Source organism: Carica papaya, chromosome 4 (assembly GCF_054855325.1).
Source record: "Carica papaya isolate Zhongbai chromosome 4, ASM5485532v1, whole genome shotgun sequence".
Taxonomy (NCBI): domain Eukaryota; kingdom Viridiplantae; phylum Streptophyta; class Magnoliopsida; order Brassicales; family Caricaceae; genus Carica; species Carica papaya.
Window position 1 is genome coordinate 31,145,901 of NC_142312.1, and position 22,728 is coordinate 31,168,628.

The following is a 22,728-nucleotide window of genomic DNA, read 5'->3' on the forward strand; positions in this document are numbered from 1 at the left end:
GACTTCCAGGTAATTGGTTATTATCATAGGATTTTAATAATAAACCACAAAAAATCATGCCAAAAGATGATTATTGATAATGGAATTGATGGTTGGTAAGTTTACATCGATACTGTAATAATAATAATCATAATAATAACAACAACAATAGCAAATCCCTAATTACACAACTAATGCTGCCACTGCAGAACAAAAATGGCAAGATAGGAAAACTAGGGTAATGGAATATGAATACACAATTTCTTACAATGTTATGTACAACCAAATCAGAATCAATGCATATCAGTGATAAATACTGCCAATACAGCGGCCATTCTGAAATCTTTTCTTAAGCTGGGTTAAGATCCCGCGATACTTGACCTTGCCATCTGTATCAAACAAAAGAAGAAATGTTCTCATTAAAGCTCGATACATAGACCATTTTCGCTACAATGATATTTTCCGATTTATATCATCAAAATTATGCACACTCAGAAATGTTCATTGGCAAACCTTGAGAGTAAAAATCTTGCGAGCGGGCTCAAGTTGGCGTTAGAAAGGAAGTCCTTGTTCTGTTGCTTTTTCCTAGTATTAACTTCTACGTTTGCATTTCTTGTTTCCTCAAGCAGAGCCTTGCCCTTAGCAAAGTTGCGAGCTGCCAGCTCCTGTATGTCTCTCACTGAAGATTCCTTGGACCTGCACAGATTTTCTTGTTTTCATCAGGTAATCATCCAGGAAAGAAACATAAAAAAATATAAGCAGCCTGTTTATTAAAACAAGGTTTGAACCTCGCCAATTGCTCGAGCAACTTAACAATGAAAGCTTCACATGATCCAGGCTTTACACGCTCCATATTTATAAGTGACCCAGTAACAGCTTGCACAACTGATCCTTCTGAATCGCCAGCAACAGCCTATATATAATAGTAATTATGTTTAAGTAAAAACAAATAAAAAATTAAAATGGCCTGGTATTAAGGACATAATTTATGCCTGAAGGCACTGGCAGAAGTACATAACACTGGCATGACAAACACACACATGCAGACGCATGTCTAGGCACCTCTGTTGTCCACAATGGTTCCATTTGTACTTTTTTCTCAAACACTTCATTGCTATGCTATTTGTTCTTATTTCTACTCAACCTCAAGAATAAACAGTGCATTTGTTTGACTATAAATTAAATCGCTACTCTCTAACAAGACTAACAACTGTAAGGAGGAAGAGGGAACAGAGAAAATCCTTGACTGTAGCAATCTTGTACTAACGGTGAGCCATGGATATGAAAATGAATCTTGTATTTCTGTCCAATTAACTTTAAATCTGATGGAGATTAACAGAAAGCGTTTGGGCTATTTCGTAAAAACGTCCTTTGTAACTGAATGCTTTCTTTTTCCATTAATTTTGCATGACCTCTTGATGCAGAATAAGATATTATTTTGGAACAAACTTTCAATAAAGAAATTTTTTGTAACAAATTATTTTCTTAGAGTAAGATAATTACTATTTGCAAAAATCATTACTTAATAATTAATTATTATTATCATTTAGCATGTGGAAATTATTTAGTACTCAGCCATTGTAATATTTTAGTCCCTATTTAAGTAGGTAAGTATTATAGAAATTAGAATCTCTTTTTCATATTAGTTGTAATTAATATCTACAAAAGGGCTAGTAGCTACCAACAAAGCCCTTGACCTTGACAGACTTTTTGAACCTATTGGTACCCATTAAATTAAATACCTAATCTGACACTACGACATTGACCTTGGAACCTTCAGCCATATACACATGTAAATCTTTCTTTGAACACCTAATTTCGAAACCAAACAATGACCCACTTTACTAGGCCATATGTTTTGGAAAATTCTTGCTCCTTCAAAAGTTAAGGTTTTCACTTAGACTACCATCCATCGGAAGCTTAACACGAACGAGATGCTCAAAGTCCGCCAACCCCACTGCGTCTCTCTCTAGATATGTGTGATGTGCTTTTCAGGGGAAGAAACAACTCCACTCGCACCTGTTCTCACACTGTCATAAATCTCGGAGGTTCTGCCTGAAATTGGCAAAAGTTTTTGGTATGTATTGGGAGACTCCTCCAATGGTGGAGAGCTTCAAACTTTTATCTAAAGGGGGAGGGTCTGGATGTTGATGATAAACCCCTTTGCAGAAGGGCACTTTTGCCTGATTTATAGAGCATTTAGCTCGCAAGTAATTGTCAGATTTTCCAAGAGCTGTGGGATAGGACCACTTTTGTGGCTACATTATGTGTTAAGCACATGGATGCGACTCTAACACTAGAATCAATGACCTCCATCGAAATTGGGAAGCTTTTATATATAGCAGCTAAGAGTATCATTTGTTTGCATTTCTTTATTTATGATTGTTTTGAGGAGGATATTATTCTCCTTGATTGTATATTTTTTTCTTTCAATCCCTCTTTGTAAAACTTTAAGTCATTTAGAATCTTCTGAATTTAAATACCTTTTCTATAGTTTTCCATATTAGTTGTAGGTGATGTCTGTACAAAGATTAGCAGCTAGCACTAAACTTTTAGAGTTTTATTCGCTATTATCTTTCTTTGTATTTGTTCTCATGATTATTACTTTGTCTAACTTGCCTTTAGTCCATTTCTTCCTATATTTCTTGACTTTGATTTCTAATTTCCTCTACCTATCTTTATTCTTCTGTTTCTCACATAAATTTCCTCTATATCTAAACTATCTATGAACAACAAGATAATTTAACTGCTACTCGTTCTGCATCCTCTCTTTAGGTGAGAAAGTTTTAAAGCAGGTTCAAGACTTTCCACATTGCATTTCACATGCACAAGAAAAAAAATTTGGATAAATGTTGATAAAACACACATAATCCTAAAAGTTAAATATCAGCCAAATGTTGCCAAATTTATCTATGACATTATCTGTCTGTGCACCTGTTTCAAGGAAGGAATAAGCAAAATTGATAATGGAGCAGATGACAGTAGTACTTTTGCACTGTCTTCTTCATCACTAGGTTGGCGAGATCTTGGAAGCAATCTGCACATCAAATTATTTGCAAGATTCTTCAACTATTAGAGCTGTACTCCAGAAGCTTTTCAAGCAAAACACAATAGAAGTACCAAATTGGCTATTAGATCTACCTGGACGAATCAGAACTATCAGTCATTGGTTCTCTTCTTCTGTTATCCTTCCCGTCATTATTCATCCTACCAAATCCAGACCTCTCTCTGGCGTTTCCTTTCCTCAAACCTGCTTGAATTACAGCCTTTGCCTGAAAAAGAAAAGGAAAAAATAGTCAACCAAACAGAAGGCCATAAAAATAAAACAAGTAGATGATACTCTAGATCATACGCTAAGAACATTCAGACCACAAAAGTATCTAGAAGCTGTTAGGAAAGAAACTGAATCCAACTTTTAAATAAAATACCATGAATATAACTTCAAGTAAGATTTGAAAATTGAAGACAGTCACTTCGGAACTCTATGATTAATGAGTTGATTTTAGGGTAAAAAGCTGAACGTAATAGCATTTAGCAATTGTTGACATGCGATTGGCTCAATAAGATGCCAACCTGCAGCAGACACCTGAAGTGTGAACTTAGGACCACTTTGACATGACATAATTAAAAACAATATTGACAAAATTCAAAGCGAAGTCTTAGAAAAGAAAACTGTTCCAAGTTGAGAGAAAAGATTGAAGACAGTCAAACAAAGAGGAAGATATAAAATTATTTCAAAAGAAAAGAGGAAGATATAGAAAGAGGCAAGAGAGAGCAGACAAGGAAAGTAGAACTACAAAGATACAGGATACGGGATTAGCCTTTAAAAATGTATTCTATGATTTTAACTCCGAAAATTTACAACCCTACAATTAGAATTTTGAATTTTCATAACTGAGTTGGTATATACTTGGTAGAGATTTTACTATACATAAAGGAAGGTTGTTGTCCGCTTATCTAACTCAAATAATTACTCACAACATTAGCAAACAACCAAAAACAGATTATCCATTAAAAATAGGATATACACCTCTGCAAGGTTTGCTGCACTGTCTTCAAGTGAAGCATCTGAAGTTCTCTCTTGTTTTCCTAGTCTGGATTTTGGAGTCCGAGGTGAATCAGAATCATCATGTTGACCACGGAAAACAACAGTCCCACTAGTAGAAGTATCTTCAAAAGAAGCATACAGGCAGCCAGACTACAGAGAATATTGGAATCTGATCAAATAAAAAACTGGCAGACAAAAAGGAAATAACAAGTTCACATTTTAAAATGACTAAATGACACCATACCGAAGAGCTTTGATCACGAAATGGAGCAAATGACTGAGATCCTCTAGGAGATCTTACAACAACAGTTCCTGATCCACTCACAGACAACTCATCCTGGAATTGAGTATTCCAAAGATCAAGCACAAATCCCTTATATCATATGTAATATTGAATAAATAATCATACAGATAGTTCAACACTAATTGCATTGCAAGGGCAAGCTACTGAGCTACCATAACTCCTTTTTTTAGTCAACAGAAATTGGACCTAAGAGTTGCATGGTAGACAGAAAATTACATAATGTTAGTAATTATACATTGATCAGCTCAGGTATTACCGATATTTGCCAATTCTTATAGAAAGTGGAGATTTTTGAGATGCCTTAGGTCATCCAAATTTAATTAGCTCTATCTGATCCAAGTGATGATTACCGCACTACCAGTCACATTTAACAGACGGAATATCAGTTTTAAGAGTGGAAAATTGGACGGAATTGCTTAGCTTCTTAACAGTGTGGAGAATTACAGAGAATCCTTTACCTTATACTTTAAGCATATTAGTATTAGTAGTGCCTAACACAAGTAATAATGTAACATCATGTTATAACAAAAAACTCAAACAATATCATGATGAGAAATCCCCAAATTATCTAAATAACAGAAGAATCCCTAGCTTATGGTCGAAAGTCCAGTCTCTCAAATTTTAATGATGGCTTGCATAACATTAGCAATATGACCTGAGGTGGTATCTTTTGGGGAAAGTGTTGACATGGAGGGTTGTAGCATACAGTTCTCAGATTTAAAATTAGTTAGCTCCCTTTGGATTACCTATGTTCTGCATTGGGAAAATAAAAGATTGTAGCATTAGGAACGGACTAGGAAGATTGAGAAGAGATCGGTAAGTAAAGGGAGATATCTTTCCAAAGGTGGAAGGTTTACTCTCATCAAGAACTATCCAATTTAGCAAATACTTGTTATTTATCTTCCCTGTTCTTTCCAAGGTGGCTATTTTGTTGGAGTCTCTCCAATCTCGTTTCTAACGGGGTGACCTAGAAGAACAGTGTCCCAACGAATTGGTCTCTTGGAACCTAGTTAAGAATTTGCCATTAAATCCTTGACTGACCTAAATAAATCACTACTAGCCAAATAGTTGTGGAGATTCATGACACGCAAGGGTATCTCTATGCAAGGTGATCCAGGCCAAGTAAGGAACTGAAGTGCAAGGTTAGAGGACTAAAAAAGGCAGATTGGCTTGTGAACCAACTCGTGTTGATTCACTAATGACCGGTCAAGCCTCATCAAGTATTTTAGGGGCCAAATAAGTAGTTCATGCATTGAGACAGTAAGGAAAAAACAGATAGATTTAACTTATCTATAGGCATAGGCAGATCTTGTTTAAGGTTACAATGGTAAGGCAATGAGTTTTTAGGAGGACTGCTGCCTGATAGCGGGAAAATATCCCTCAGACAGTGTCTTCCCAACTATTTTGATTTGGCCAAATGCCAATGAGGTGGCCGGTAGTGATTTAACACAGTTTGACCAATAGGGACATTTGGACTATTCAATTGTCAAGGGACCTTATTGACTAGGAGTCGCTGATCTCCTAGAATTGATGGCCCTTCTAGCCAAGTGCAGGGGGATCCCTTCCATCAATGATATTCCTGTGTGGTCCCTTTCTAAAGATTCCGAATTTCCAATGAAATCCTTGTACAAAAATAATCTTTGATCTCACAATGAAATGACCTTCAGATTCATGTGGAAGCAAACTCTGAAGAGTAAGGCATCCCCTAGGTTGTACTGGGGGATGTTTTATGATATATACTCAGGGAATAGGGCTAAACTTATTGTCAATGAGCTGCCTTTGTGTCCTTGGGAGTACAATTCACTAAATCATCATCTCCTTCTTTTGTGTTCAGGCTAAAAGATTGTGAGATTCTATGGTTAGCCTTTTCAACTTGTCATCAATAATTTAGGTTTAATGGCAGACAAGTATGGGATGTTAGGGCTTGAGAGTTTGTAAATGGAAGAAGAAGTTCCACAACCTTATTCCTATCTCTAATTTTGGGTAATATAAAAAAAGATGGAAATGAATCCGTGAACCTTATAAACCTTTTGTCTTCTGATGATTTGTAATCCCTTGCATTTAGCAGAAGTCCCTCAGGGCCTAGCTAATAACATTTATTTATTTATTTTTTCTGAAAAAGAACATAAGCAATATCATGTTCGATAAGTTTTTAAAAAATTTTCATAGAAAACAAGCACAAACATATCATGAACAAGAGCCAAAATATACCCAAATTAGCCTAAATGCTGGGTCCATATAAAAAACTATTTGGTTTTTCATCCATCAATATGCAACATCCAAAATTCACATGCACACTATACACAGAGAGAGAGAAAGAGAGAGAGAGAGACCCCTTACATCTTCATATAAACCATCCTGATGTTGATCAAGATAGGAATCTCCTTTTGCAGAAGAAACCTCAGAGAACTCATTAATTGCATTTCCAGATGAAGGTGACAGTTGGTTACCATATTCTTGAGATCTTCTTTGCGTAACCTGAGCAGAAGAAACTTCCAGTTTCTTTTCCCTGATTTGAGGAGGTCTTGAAGCACTTTGACTAGTTCCGGTACTCCCTGAGCCACCAAGGCTAAAGTCCCAGCCAGCATTTTTAAAAGATTTCCCCTGACTATTGCAGATTACAACTCATTCAGAATTCAGTTGCAAAAAAAGAATCCACTAGCAATCAACAGAATAAACCAACCTAGTTCCAGTAAGTTCTTCCCCTCTCACATCTCTTGTGACCTTCACAGTACCCGATGCCTCTCCAAGAGCTTTTGGACCATTTCTAGGAGTTCCTGCATCTTCCTTCAGTTGGTATTTTGGCCGTTCTCTATCAAGTCAAAGGAGGCAGTATATCAACAAGATGTTAAGCACCATTACCTATTAAGTAGTTTGTTTACATTGCAACAAACATATCATTTTTTGTTGAACATATGCCTTATGTTCAGCAAGCTGAAGCTGCGTTATGTAAAATTTATGTCAACATCTCATATATAACCAAACAGATACATGGAAACCAGAAACAACAAGAGTCGTTAGACACTAAGAGGGTGAGAACCATATGGCTATGAATCAAACCTTATTCTCTCTTGAAGCCTTGGACTCTTCCTGGCGTTCCTAATAAAACGATGCCTCAGAAGTTCCTTGGCATTTGGTCTCTGAAATAAAACCATTGGAGGGGTGTGGGAAGACACAGAGAATAAAGAAAAAGAATCATCAAGAATATTTTCTTCCTGAAAAGCTCAACAGAAGATTTTCTAGAAAAGAAAAATGACAGAACAGAAAGAGTAAAATTTGATGGACAGAAGAAATACTCACCTCAGCAGGTGCTTTCTTCAAACACAATGAAACAAATTCTTTCATAGGGCGAGAAAAATGTTCATCCAACTGGAAAATAAAGCCAGAATCATAATTACTTTTAAGTATAAAAAATTGATATTTCCATCTGCAATGTGTCACTTTTTAGCAAGCATTTTGCTGCGGAAACCTGTGGTGGATTTTCTCGAGGAATGATAAAGAGCACCCTCATAGGGTGAAGGTCTGCTAGTGGCGGTTCTCCTTTTGCCATCTCAATCACAGTTATTCCTAAAGACCAAATATCTGCCTGCACCAGACAAATTAAGAAAATATTTATAACAAGACATATCAATTTGTGTGTATGCATGTGCCAGGTAGATAGACAAATATGCGAGAGAGAGGGACAGTAAGAAGATGAGAAGTTCAGCAGCAAGAATATATATGCATATAATTAAAGAAGCTTCAATGAGACGTCACAAGCAGCTATACCTTTTGATCATAACCTTCTGAATTTTGAATCACTTCTGGTGCCATCCAGAATGGTGTTCCTACAAATGTCTGGAATTGTTAACCACATTAGTGCATCACTGAAGAAAGACATAATTGCAAAACTTGATTGTACTTGTTGGTTGTCATTAAGAATACAATTGATGATTAATGTCCTCAAAATGGCATTATAATAATTCAATATTTATCAGTCAGCCTTTACACAAGTTATTCATCATGCCTGTGGCCAAATTGACAGTACACATCTAGTAGTGTCCAATTCGGTTACATAACTGCACAAGGCAGTTAATGAGACGCTTTGATGAGGAAATGTAAATATACATACATTATTAGAAAAAGCCTTTGCCAGATTTTATTATTTCAAAAGAGAAAAAAAAGATTTGGCCAATAAAAGGGACAAGGTCCAACACAGTGTAGTGCAAAAGGGACAACATTCCTGACCCAGATTACTTTAACATGGGCTTTCTTTAGGAATGTAGGCACATTATGAAGGACATTCTAGAACTCCTTAAAGAACTACACGAATTTGGGTCCTTTGTTAGATCTCTAAACTCATCCTTTTTGGTACTCATTACTAAGGAGGGAGGGCCACGCAATGTTAAGGATTTTAGCCCAAATAAGCTAAGTTAGAAGCATTACAAGCTCATAGCAAATCACCAAAAGAATGTCTAATGTAATGGATAAGGTGGTACCTGAGTGCCAACATACTTTTTGTGGGAGACAGGTGAATTCTTGATGCTGCACTTGTTGCTAATGACATGGTGGACGAATTGTTATACAGGAAGACAAAGGGGTCACATGTAAACTTGACATGAAGAAAGAGTATGATAATATAAATTGGAGCTTTTTAGATTATCTACTAATGAGAATGGAATTTGAGGAAAAATGGTGCGGATAGACCAAGTCCCACATATCCACCACATCTTCTGTGGTTATGGTCAATGAGGTCCATCTTCTATTTTCAAGACTTCCAAAGGTCTCAGACAGGGGATCTATTGTCTCCATTACTTTTTATTATGGTAATGGAAGCTTTAAATAAGATGTTAATAAGAACCAGGGAGTTAAAATTATTCAGAGATCCTAAAGTGGGAGCAGAGAAACACGCTGAAGAGGTAACTCATTTATTTTTTGCAGATGATAATATGTTTATCTGTCAGCTGGACGAGCGGGCAATGCTCAATCTCAGGTGTATTTTGATGAGAATTCAATCGGGACTCAGCATTAATCTAACCAAGTTTGAGCTAGTTAGACTGGGTGATGAGAAAGATATTGATAGACAGGAGAAAGTTATGGGTTGTAAAGTAGTAAAATTACCAATTAAATATTTGGGATTACCACTCGAAGCCAATTACAAAGAGGTGGGGATGTGGAATCCTGTGATGGCCAGGTTTGAGAAGACCTTAGAAAGATGGAAGAGAACTCTTCTCTCCAAAAGGGGGAGACTCACTCATAAAAAACACACTGGTTAAGCTACCCATTTATTATATGTCCTTGACTATTTCGGTGAGTGTTGCCAAAAGATTGAGAGCCATTCAATGCAGATTCCTATGAGGCGATTGGGAGGAAAGAAGAAAATACCATTTGGTAGCCTGGGATGAGATTAAGAAGCTAATACCTCAGAGAGGTTTGGAGTTAAGATCTTTTGTGGAAATTAGCATAACTTTTCAGGATAAATGGCTTTGGAGATTTATGAAAGAAGAAGGTACACTATGAAGAAAGTGATAGAAGCGAAGTTCGGAACAGATGAGAGAGGATGGTATACTAGGGCCTTGGCAAGATTGCATGGGAAAGAAATATGGACAAAAATTTGCATGGGCATGAACAAGTTCCAGGTTTGCATTAGATGGTGGGTTGGCAAGGGAGACAGAATCAGATTTTGGCAAGATCCATGACTGGAACATGGAGCCCTTAGATAGCAGTAGCCTCAGATTTTTGCCTTGTAAAATAGAAGAGTATTGTGGTTAGTGAATCATTCAGAGAGTTAGGGAAAGGGGGAAAGGGAAGAATATGTAAATATACTGAGAAACCTTAATGATTGGGTAATGAGTATGAAAATCTCCTAAGCTCTCTATCCATCGTGTTATTGGATGGTACCGGTGTAGAGTCTCACTACTACAGGATCCTTTTCGGTTAGATCTTTCAACAAGTATCTGGCTAAGCATGACAACGTTGGTACCAGGTTTCTTTTAAGAGAAATACGGAAGGTTAAAATCTCTTTCAAAGTTGATTTCTTTGGATAGGAAGCCGTTAGAGGGTGCATTTTGACCATTAACAAATTGATGGGAAGAGAAACGATTAAGGTAAATGGCTGCTATCTGTTGAAGTCGCTAAAGATTTTTTCAATCAAACACCATCCTCAGTTTTCCATCTAGAAGGAGTTGTTAAGAGTCTTCTAGTGTCCACACTCCACAACAAAATTGAGTGACAGAAAGAATAAACATGCACTTACTTGCCACTACTTAAGCCTTCTTGTTCTAAAACAATGTGCCTAAACAGTATTTGCAGCAAGTTCTTTCACTGCCGCCTACCTTCTAGAGTGTTGGATTTTCAGAGTTCCATGGAAGTCTTTTCTACTTTTTTTTCTAGATATCAGTGTCACAAATCATCTTATCCCTGGAATATTTAAATATATTTTTTTTTCACATATATCAATATCAAAGCGAAACTAGAACCATAAAGTGTGTGTTTGTGGAATACTTTTCCAGACAAAAGAGCTATAAATGTCACCATTCTCCCATCAAAATTTTTTTCATGTATTTGTGGATGTACCATTTGTTGAAAACCTTAGTCTTGCTGCAATCAACCTTATCTTTTGGGAGAGCTTGTATCAGAATATAAGAATTTGTTCTTTTTTTATATTCCATTGCATCTTACACCACAATCTCCGCCTTTTACACCACAACAACTACCTCTCCTCGGTTACCCAAAACCCAAAAAATGAGAACCCACACCAGTTACAGTACATGACCTAAGATTCTCTCAGGTGTACTCAATAAGGAAGAATCTAAATAATGAAATGAACCAAGTTCAAGTATCTGAATGTCCTGGGAATGAGCTAACTTCTAAAAATCCTTTACCCTTTGATGTTAATAGACCTATTACAATTCCAAAAAGGACTATGGAATGTACAAAACATTCCCTCAATTTAATTTCAAAATTTGTGCCATTTGACAGGTATTTCTATTGCACAAAAAGCTTTTTATGAGTTTAAATACAATATTTATCCCTAACACATTGTCTAAAGCATTGTCTTGTGAGAAATGCAATAATTCATATTGAATGCAGATATTGAAAAAAAAAAAATCAAATATGAGAGGTGGTGGATCTACCTAAGGGAAACAAACTTGTGGGATGCAAATGGATGTTCATCATAAATTACAAAGTTGAAGGTACTATAGAGAGATACAAAGCAAGAATATGGCCAATGAATATACCCAAACATGGATAGGCTATCAAGAAAATTTTCCACCTATTGTCAAGGTGAACATAGTCCAAGTCATATTGTCCATAATTGCCAACTTTGATTAGCAATTGTAACAATTTAATGTGAATAATATCTTTTTGTATGGAGATCTCCAAGAGGAAATTTATATGAATCTCACCAGAGTTCACAAAAATTGTAAGAGCAAACAAAGTTTGTAAATAAAAAAATACTATTTATGGACTCAAATAGTCTCCAAGAACATAATTTGGACGACTTACAAAGATGATGTTGACAACGGCATACATTACAAGTCAAGGAGACCACACTATGTTCATCAAGCACTCAAATTCAGGGGGAATTACAGCTTTCCTTGTCTATGTCAATGACATAATTGTGACACATGATGATGAAAAAGAGAAATTAATGCTCAAACCATGATTGGTCAAAGAATTTGAAATTAAAGACCTAGAAGACTAAAATACTTCCTTAGAATTGAAGGACTTATTTAAAAGTCATAATTTTCATCTCACAGCAAAAGTATATTAATAATTTAGCATGCAAACCTTTTAACACACAAATTGATCCCAACCATAAACTGGGATTAACAAAGGAAGACATAACAATTCAACAAGGAAATTTATTAGAAACTAATTGAAAGAATTATCTATCTGTTACACACAAAACCAGACATTACTTATGTAATAAGAATTATAAGTCAATTATGCACAATCAATGCATTTACAGGTAGCATCGAGAGTGCCATATTACCTAAACGAAACACCAAAAAAGGATTTCATGTTCAGAAAGAATAACATGTTACTCTTTTAAACCTATAATAACACTGACTATGTTGAATGAATAATGATAGAAGATCTACTACAGATTATTGCACATATCTTGGAGGAGCAAAAAACAGAATATGGTGGTAAGAGCTAGTGTAGGTCTAGCATAGAAAATGAATTTGAGCAATGAATCACGGGGTCTGTGAACTGTTATGCTTAAAAATGATCCTGGAACACCTAAGGATCAACTGGGATGATCCGATAAGACTTTGTTTTGACAATAAATAAGCAATCAGCATCGCCCACAATCCAATACAGTATAACATAATAAACATATTGAAGGTGACGGACATTTTATCAAGGATAAAATAGATAATGGTTTGATATGTGCATCCTACATGTCTACCAAATATTCAAGTCGCAAATGTATTTACTAAAGGCTTGAACTTTGCATTGTTCCCAGTAATCATTACCAAGCTAGGAGTGGATAATGTGTATTCACCAGCTTGAGGGAGATTATTGAAAATTGTACATGCGTAATTTTATGTATAAAGGTATAATACTAAAGTACACCTATGTAATTAATTTAGGGTATACTTTCTTATACTTAAAGCTGTGTAAATAAGATCCCGTTATTCAATAATAAACACATTATTTGATTCTTCCACTGCATGAAAAAGAGAGAAGGGTGATGGGGGAAGAAAAAGAGCATATGAACATTTACCATAAACTACAAACAAACACTGCAACATATCAGAACAAAGCTATTTCATAATCAAATATCAAGTTGACTGATAGTTTGAAGATATGGAAGCAGGAATATATAGTGGTAAAAATCTGAGTTCATTCTTTCAAATGGAAAAGGTCATCATCTCTCACCATCAAAAAGTGAATGCCCACGGCTTCCAATAGAAGTTTTTACCACACTCATTGAATAAATGACTCTCATAAGCAAAGGTGGAATGAGAAAAAGATAGCTAAGACTAGTAACAAATGGTTAACATGAAAAACATAGTACCTTCCTCCTTGATATTGTCCTTGTTAATTGTGCAGAAACCCCAAAATCTGCAACCTGTTATGAAGTCAATAATTGAAATTACACCACCAGAAGTAAATGCAAGCAACTCCACTCACTTATACAAATTATGAAGGCACTTAGAATCCTCTTTGACCAACCATACCTTAACATCACCATTCTCCGTTAGCAAAATGTTTGCCGCTGCCAAAATTAGTAGAAGATTGTTATTCCACAGTTACTTGAACTCAGTAAAGCAAACTACACTTTCCGAAATCTGAAGCCTCAAATGAGGAACAGTGTATATGAAATAAGAAACAAAATTTCCAAGAACAGCTTATAATTTTAAAACAATTTTCTAGAGCCAAAAATGCTGAAGAATTCCCAATCTTTATGTCAATGATTCTTAAATATGTTAAGGAGAAAAAAAAAACCTTTGATATCTCTGTGAATTTTCCCTTCATTATGCAAGTACTCAATTGCATGCAGCAAATCACGTGAAATGCAAGCAATTGACATCTCATCCAGTGGAGGACCTGATTGGAGCTGCAGAAGTAAACATTTGTGTTAGCTTTAAAGAGAAACAATGGACCATATTGATTGAAACAGGAAGAAACATTACCCAGAACATAAGTTCTCAGGTTTAGCACATGGTCAAAGCACACATATAAGTACATAATTTAGCAAAAGCAACTCAATCTACAACTCTCACTATAATCTTGCCTTGGATCCTGCCAGCAGTTTACACTGCATGATTGCAATTTTCGTTTTGTTTATAGAAAAAAAAAAAGAAAGTGATCGCAAGTGACAAGACATTTATTGTCTTTCAAGTAAAAAAGGGACATCCCTAAAATGCGCGTGATGAGCCTTAACAGAGAGATCCCCAGAAAGTCATTCAATCACAGACAAACAAAATAAGATAAACCTTATTTTTCAAATGCTCCCTATTGCTCCAACCACAGCATCCACAAGCCGGCAAACAAAACACCTCTCCAGAGCAACATCTCCTTCCTTAACTCCTAGAGGGGAAAAGAGATAAAGCACTCAAGAGAATGGTGACAAACCCTACTGAAAGTATCAAACAGTAGTCCAAATACTCCAGGCCAAACCACAACGCAAAATAACAGTGAGATGTAACACATACAAATGGGGAAAGAGTAGAGTAGCGCCTACGCCACTTGAAGCAATGATTTGTTTTGACCCAAAAACAATTTTTCAGACAAAAACCTTAAGCATAGACGTTTACCTCCAAAAAATAATAGGTGAATACCACATCCTGATCAGTAGAACTGTGAGTGAGATTGGTTAAAAAAAAGGACTAAGAGGTACTACTGATCAGTTATCACGAATTGGAGGAGCAATAATTGCACCAAGAAGAACTGATTAAAACTGCCTTTACCCCAGATTCTGGGGAGACTGAGGAATCCTTGCCCATACTTGCTCCAACTATATGAAAACCAGTTTTATTTTATTCCTGAATTTACTTGCTTTGTGGCATTGTTATGGCAGGTTAGGCCCTCATCCTTCTCTCACACCACCCATTATCACAATGCAGCCTGCAAGAGAGCATGGAAGCTCCCCTTTGGTGGTCAGGCAAGAAACACCATTGAAGGCTCAGCTCCTCTCCCACACACATACACACACACAAAACAAAAAAAAAAAAAAAAAAGCAAAGCCAAATTTCATATTGGAAAATTTGTTTTAGAAAAAAATTATTGGAAAATGAAATAAAATCCTATAACAAGGGTAGGCTCTAAATTGAAGAGTTTCCACTCACATAATACTAAATATCACTATCAAAACAACAGAAGGAAACTATTAAATAAATTTCCCTCAACTTAAGGAACACTAGAAACAGTAACATCAAAATCCATTTGATAAGTCATAGCATGCATTCAGAAAAGGAGGGACCTGGAACCCAACAAAAAAAAAACTAGGTGAAAGCAAAATATATCTCGAACATACAGAAAATGTCATATAGAGCAACTTTTTTTACTAAAGATGATAACTTAGTTCTGAAATTGAGCAGTCATGTCTCTGCAGGAAACATTTGATTACACAAAATAAAAAAAATAAAAAAAAAACAAAAAAAAAATGCCACAACAAAAAGCTTGTATTAGATTATGAAATCCTCTTCAGAAAATGGGAACTTGAATTTTAGGCAATGCACACATAGAAGTTTAGAAGCAAGTAACTCACTAAGTCAGCAACAGAGCCACCAGCCATGTATTCCATAATTATCCATAGTTTAGTTTGGTTGAGATAGGAACCATAATATTCAGTGATATATGGAGAACGACATTGTGACAAAACCGAAATTTCCTGTCATAAAAATGACATGAGCAATATTTTCATTACACTGTTCTCTAAAAAATAAAGAATAATTAAATTGCTGTAAACTATTTATGAAACTTCAAAAGAATCTGCTGAGTTTATACCTTCTGAATGTCCTCAATTTCATCCTCCCTGAACATGAAGAAAAAGAAAATTTAGACATACCTTGCGAAGCAGGAATACTAGATCAACAACTGAAGCACATTACATGCTCCAAAGCATTAGAAGAAGAAAGTCTAAGCTGCTGACGGTAAATTAAATCTAATGTGCAACCATAAAAGGAAACAGAAAAAAAATTGCATTTAACTGCAAAGTTCAACAAAAGATAAGAGCATCGTGGTGTGTTTGGACACTGACAAATGCATCATTTTACACAAACTTGGCTCTTTTTTTTTTCTGCACCAGAGGAATACATCCAAAACAAGCAACCATCGGAATAGTACTTCATCCAGCAGCTGCAACATAGGCCTAAAAAGACTATCTATACAAGCAACCAAAACATGTGATAATCAATTGAATGAAATATATTGATATGGGTTGTACAAGATGCATGATATAAACACTGTTGTAGCAAATGCATTATTGAAAACCTTTCTTCTTCTACAGTTTTCTAATTCTCGAAAAAGAAAAGATCCCTACAATGTCTGTAACCTCCTACAGATGAGTTGCAGATCAAATAGTGAAACCTAGATTTTCCAGTATAATTGCATCAATACATGTCTTTAGATAACATTTGATAGTGTTAGACTAGAATACTAGACAAATGAACAACATAACATTAGGTAGTATAAAAGAAATTGCATGCTGTCCTTTTCTTGGTGCACCACAGAAGAGACAAGCAATGAATCCAATCATGTATTATATTTCTCAGATGACTAATGCATAGTGCCCAAGTTCTGGGACTGCACCAAGAGTCCCAAGGGCGTTTCCCGGGCCTTAGGGTAGCACCTACTCATGTGAATGTTTTACAATTCCAATAAAGTTGCTGAGTCCAAGAGAGGTGCCAGGGTCCCACATTATGTCGGGGCCTGGAGATACATTAAGTCCTAGAACAGCAATAGGGTCCGGGAACACTCCCGGGTCTCAGGACAGCACTGGGGTTCGAGAATGGTCCAGACTCCTGAGAGAGCACCAAAGTCTCGGGAGTGCTCCTGAGTTATCCTGAGTTCCTGGAGATCATTGGCTCTTCTTTTTGTCTTGCAGCAAGGTAAAGTTGTTGTCCTAGAATTTACACAGTAAAAATTTTGTACCAAATTAATAGTGCAAAAATCTGTCTAGTAACATATTTTGAAATACCAAACATGTTACTAGATGTTCCTATGTTAACTTCTACCGTACAAAAATGGCATGACATTGCAAATAGCCACTACCTTAGTTCATTATAATCCTTTTTTCTTCTGTGTCATGGTGAACTAAGTTTTGCTTTTAGCCTATCCATTTTCCCTATTATAGACAAGAAGAGCACAGACGTCAAGATAGATTTTCACCAACACCACTTGGATTGATAACTCTGACTAGGTAGAATCTTTAAACATTTTGACAACAACTAAATCCCAGTTGGGTATGAAGATATCTTCTTCCAATACTTCAGTCATATTTGATAGAAGTAATTAACCATCTTTAAGTGCCATGCAACATGGGATATGACAAAAGTTTATCACCATACTTCTCTTTACTAGATGATGGAATTGCTATTAGTTCACCGTAGAATCACTGTTACGGTTATGCCAAACCAACCCCTCATGCTGGCTAGTCAGGAAAAAAAAACACTAATCTAATGAGTACCGAGGGGGTGCAACCAATCTATAAAAACTTAGTTATAAGTGAAGAATTCAACAAAATCCACCCAAGAGAAGAAAAGAAAATAATCATATGGAAGTATATGTCACCAGTAACAATCCATCAGGTTCTGGCTCCAAAGACTATAATAACGGATAATAGAAATTGAAAGGTATAAACAACCCCGTATACTCACGATTCTTCCAAATCAATGACTTTAATTGCGACTTCTTTGTTAAGCTCCTTGTCAAATCTGAAAATCAGGAATGGGGGTAAACAGATCAGTGCAAAACAGTCTTCAATGTGATAAATGTATACATTCAATAATAATGTTTTCTTGAACAAGGAATAAAAATTCAAGATATCATTTTGCAAGCCATACTTAATTTCATAAAAACTCATAGTTTGTGGTCTCTACCATATGGGTTTCTTGAATTTAATTGGGCAATGGCCGGCACTGAAAGGGATGAATTATAGGTATGGAAGGGATTGGTCGAGTGGAAAAAATATTTGGGGCTTATTCCACTTACAATAACTTGGGTTTTGTGGAAAGAAAGAAACAAAAGAGTTATTGATATGATAGAAGACGGTATTGAGAGAAGTCAAGAGAAATTGTTTCAGACCCTTGCTTTTTTGGTTATGGTTCAGCCATTGTATTACATGGAAGATTTAGGAAACTAATTGATATCCTTACTGACTTGAAAATAATTATGTACATGGGTTTGCATCCCTTTGGTGCCTATACTTAATGATACATGTTATATTTGTTATTCCAAACAAAAAAAAAAATAGCATACGGCACCAAGAAGGTGCAACCATATACAAAAATCTTCACAGATCTATCAAAATATCAATAAGGTCACTGAAGACACAGTTGCATAATATCCAAAATGGAAACAATTATGGGATTTACAGGACATAAGTCAAGAGCTAAGCTACAATAAACATTTATGAAGAAACAAATAAATGTGATATTTTCAATGTCTCCAGTAAACTTACACCTAGGAAGCATAGGCAAAAGAGTTCATGATTGCCTAGGACAACAAAAACAGCAATATAAGACAAAAGGAGCACAAACGACCAATCCATTCCGCAATAAACACAAAATATGCAGATAAATAATGCTGTTTGGACCATTAGTGAACCTTCTTCTTTGGTGCCTTGAAATAGACAGTGACATTTTTTTCTCAAGTTAATGAACCTCAGTTGGGTGGTACATTGACTGGTTAAGGGTGACTTATGGGCTGGTAGGGGTCAGCTGGCTGCCAAATTGAAGGGAAAGTTTTTTGCTCTCATTCCCAGTGCTACCTTTTGAGTCACCTATATAGAGAGAAACAGAAAAGCCTTTGATGACTCCACCTCCTTTCTGAGTGTATTTTAGATCACTTGGTTTCGAGCTAGTATTTTATACAAGGACTTCCGTACTCAAGATGATGCTAATTTGTTGATCACATTGACCTTTTGTCTTTTGATTCTACATTGTAAGATGTACACAGGTTGCACCTCCATGGTGCCCTATTTATGCGAGCTTCTTTTCTCTTCTCAAAAAGAAACTGCTGCTCAGGATATAGATCCATTAATTCATAGGACCTACGAGTCAAAACTTTTCTCTTTAACACTTTTTCTACAACCAACTGAGAAAAAGTCAATTTCCTCAAGACATCATCAATCGAAGTCATTCTTCGATTATCGTGGCACAACTGGAGAGCTAGGGCACCTTTCACTTTTTTTTTCCTTAATTAAAATATTTTTAGACAGGTGAAGAAAATGGCATATGTTGCCATCTGAATTAAGTACCAGCATTAATCATCCATAAACTGTAAAGTGAATTGTCGCCCAGTAGCAGACTAGCAGCTTTGAAGTCTATAGGTTGGTTCACTAATCGTTTTCTAGGCTTTTCTTTCTCCTTTTTTGGGGGCTTCATTTCATAGGATAACTCAAATGACTTTTTCCCTGTCCTTCCCTAGCTCATAAACATTCGTCAAATGCATTCTCGATTACAATGTTTCACAAAGAAAATACAACCATTTGGCCCTCCAATTACTATCCTAATAAGCTACATAAGTTCACTCCCAATTCATTTTAAACATGGTAATGATAACAAATTCTCTATGAGGAAAATGTTTGTAGCAGATACTTTTCTCTAGAAGGAATTTCTGAGTATTAGGTGCAACAGCTAGATCCTTCTTATATATATCGAAGAAAATTACTTCCTTCACTAGACCGAGATGATTCTGTATTAGCAGTCATTCTGTGTCACATTATGATAGCAAATTTTTTTAATGGTCATTAAGTAGCAAATATAAGTGCTAAAAGATGCATTTAAGAGCTAAATAATGCTTGCATAATAAAGATGACTATGACTAAATCAATCACATCAAACTAACCCAAGAAGAAAGATCCAGGTGTGATAATGCTTTTTTACAAAAAGAAAATAATAATGCATATCAATTATGTAGTTTTTCAATATATGTCCAACAGTCCAAGGTCCAGCTAACTCAATCATAACATAAGTAGATTCACTAATCAAATAAAATTAAAATTTTGAGTATTACATCCCACAATCAATTGTTTGCCAAGATTAAAAATGTAAGCAATTACATGTTTCTGCATCATAAACTTTTGTTGATGAAAATCACTATTGAGCAGTTAAAACATTTTACCTTATTCTTTTAGTATATATATATTTTAATTTGATTCATAAAAGGCCAACAACAGCTGATAGACCAAAGAACGGGAAGACAATGATCTTGTTTCTCTTGAACCCTGATTACTAGTGTGAAGAAAATTCAATCCTAGGCACTTCTATACCAAAAGCGAGCACCGAACCAACCAGCCACCCATTTCATACCTTCCTCTGTTTATAGTTATCCTAAATTTTTTTCTGAAAGACCATGTGCACAGTGAGATTATACATTATGTCCCAAAACATGCTTCCTCAAAGACCCTGATTATTATGTGCGTAAGAGACACATCCTAGAACTCAAAGGCGCTCAAATTTGCTATTAACAAATTCTTTCCAATTATTCCACCATAGCAATGCTCATGTAGAATTAGCCAAAGGAAAGCATTAAAGAAAACAGTAAGTCAGCTTCACTTATAGCCTTCCTGTGCTAAAAAAATGTGAAATTGTAACTAAGGAAAATGACTTACGCTTTGTAGACGTCGCCAAATGATCCTCTACCAATCAACTCCAACTGGCTAAATCTTGACCCTGCTGCTTCAGCTAAACCCGCAATATCATCCATGTCTTAATACAAGAGGATCTTCCTCTCTCTCTCTAGACACGCTTGACAGAAATCAAAATGCAAGAAATATGAAGAAAGCCATGCGCAAATTCAAGCCAAATATCAACAAATTTCCCTCATTCTTCGACACCCAAAACCAATTTCACTAGAATGGGTATCTATACACTCCAAAATTGGCCTCAATAACAATCCTGAAACACCATTGTCAACACATTACATTACACAACATATAAATACACCTATACGACAACCATAAACCAAGCAATCAACACCAACCCAAAAAGCCAACGACAATTCAAGATCTGAAAATCAAAATGAAGGACATATAAATCACAATGCTCATAGTTACACTCGAAGCAAAGCAACCGCAATGTTAAAAATAAATTCCGAAAATTAAAAAGAAAAAAAAAACAGAATTCCTGTTAGGTGAAGGAGTGAGATTTGCTGAAGTGACAGCGCAGCAGAAATTTAATTCTTAGGACTCCCCCCCACCCCCGATATCGCCTATTAAATGATAGCGAAACAACAACGAAAACGTGACCTGGAACCTGAGTTTTTTGCCATTTAGTTTCAAAACTAAAAGTTTCTTGATTTTTACAGAGATTTGAGAGATTTAAATCGTTTTTCGTCTCTTTTTTCCCCCCCTTTACCTCTTAATTCGACGGAGCAAGGCGTAGATCTTTTGTTTTCTCTCTCTAAATTTTCTCTCTCCAGAAATTTCTCTCCGTGTCTCTCTCTCTCCCTCTCTCTTAGAGGGACAGTGTTGCATAGAGGGCTTCGAGCGCAACAAGGGATCGAGAGAGAAAGAGACGAGTGTTGTTAATGGAGTTTTGTCTGTTTTTCAATCCATTGTCTCTTCATTGATCAGTGTTTTCAGTGAAAACGAATTTCGGGCATGACCCGATTCATCTTCCGGGTTCAGTATCAACCCGCCTCTTGAATACAACCCGCCTTCCTTTCGTAGTTGACTGAAGGGCCCCACACTCCTCTCCCAAAAAAAAGCCTTTCCCGTAACCCCTTGCATGCTCTCACAAAACAAATAAAAAGGCAATAACTCCAAGGAAAAATAATATATATCTATGTATATATATATATATATGTACATATATAAATATGTACATATATGTATACTATATAGTATATTATGCAACTTTAGAACATATTTGGTAGAGCAAAGATTTTCTTACTAGTACATAAATTTTGTCGAATATAACTAGAAATGATAATAGTATGTACTATACAAAATAAACTCGATTACATTCCAAATTCAAAGAGAATTTGAATTTTTTTAAAATAATTTATTTAGACCGTAACAAATTTACGGATTATTTGATTCAGAACTAATCGATCATTTTATCATATTAATATAAATATAACTATATTTCTATTAATAAAAATTAAATATATTTTTTAATAGATATTATTATAAATGTTAATTATATTATCAATATAAATAGAATTATATTTATTAATATAATATATTTTATTTATTTATGTAAATATAAATATATTTATGATAACAAAAAATCAAAACTTACATGTATATATATATATGGTCAGATTTGGACGAGTTTTAAATGATCAAATTTGAACTCGTTCCTATTATAAACTCGAACTCGATCAAACTCAAATCTACACTTTAACAAAATATGTATATATATATATATATATATATATATATATTAGTTGAGTTTAGACAGGTTAGATTAAGTGAGTTGAGCTCAGCAAAAAGTTATCTCTGGATATAACTCACAATAATAAAATTTAGTTAGTCTTAGGTGTGTCGCAAAATATGATATGAGTGAAGAATTTGAATTGAGAAATCTATTATCATAAGTAGATTTTTTATATGATATTTTTTAAGAAATTGAATAGACTTGATTAAAACTTTTGAAAACTATAAAGAGGTTTTATCGTATTAGTTACCTGTTAGTTAACTAATTTCTGTTAATTGATTGTTGATGACAGGAAAATAAAAATTTCTTCCTTATCAGTTTGACCAGTTTTGGGAGATAGTTTCCCCCTCAGT

General features: G+C 35.3%; 1 protein-coding gene across 2 annotated transcripts; it reads right to left on the reverse strand.

The window, feature by feature from the left end:
* Window positions 1-57: 57 nt before the first annotated feature.
* LOC110819287 (Protein kinase superfamily protein) lies at window positions 58-21,557 on the reverse strand. Of its 2 annotated transcripts, XM_088218987.1 has the most exons (21): window positions 21,350-21,557; window positions 20,605-20,890; window positions 17,648-17,704; window positions 15,777-15,804; window positions 15,538-15,660; window positions 13,773-13,884; window positions 13,505-13,542; window positions 13,342-13,395; window positions 8,100-8,168; window positions 7,801-7,917; window positions 7,632-7,700; window positions 7,392-7,471; window positions 7,015-7,143; window positions 6,672-6,939; window positions 4,272-4,364; window positions 4,010-4,177; window positions 3,121-3,251; window positions 2,914-3,016; window positions 768-892; window positions 493-675; window positions 58-368 (listed from the first exon to the last, which is right to left on the reverse strand). In XM_088218987.1, the coding sequence occupies exons 2-21, from the start codon at window positions 20,697-20,699 to the stop codon at window positions 329-331; spliced, it is 2,082 nt and encodes a 693-aa protein (XP_088075113.1). In that variant the 5' UTR covers window positions 20,700-20,890; window positions 21,350-21,557; the 3' UTR covers window positions 58-328. The 2 variants fall into 2 exon arrangements, with proteins under 2 accessions (XP_088075113.1, XP_088075115.1); XM_088218989.1 differs by lacking the exons at window positions 15,538-15,660; window positions 15,777-15,804; window positions 17,648-17,704; window positions 20,605-20,890; window positions 21,350-21,557 and adding an exon at window positions 14,264-14,282.
* Between the last annotated feature and the right edge of the window lie 1,171 nt (window positions 21,558-22,728).

Bases quoted from the DNA above. Each gene is read 5' to 3' on its own strand.
- LOC110819287 (XM_088218987.1), bottom strand. From the start codon at position 20,699: ATGGATGATATTGCGGGTTTAGCTGAAGCAGCAGGGTCAAGATTTAGC. The intron at 15,805-17,647 runs GTGAGTATACGG...CTTCATGTTCAG, and splicing joins GTCATTGATTTGGAAGAATC to GGAGGATGAAATTGAGGACA. The intron at 7,472-7,631 runs GTGAGTATTTCT...GTTTTATTTCAG, and splicing joins TGAAGAAAGCACCTGCTGAG to AGACCAAATGCCAAGGAACT.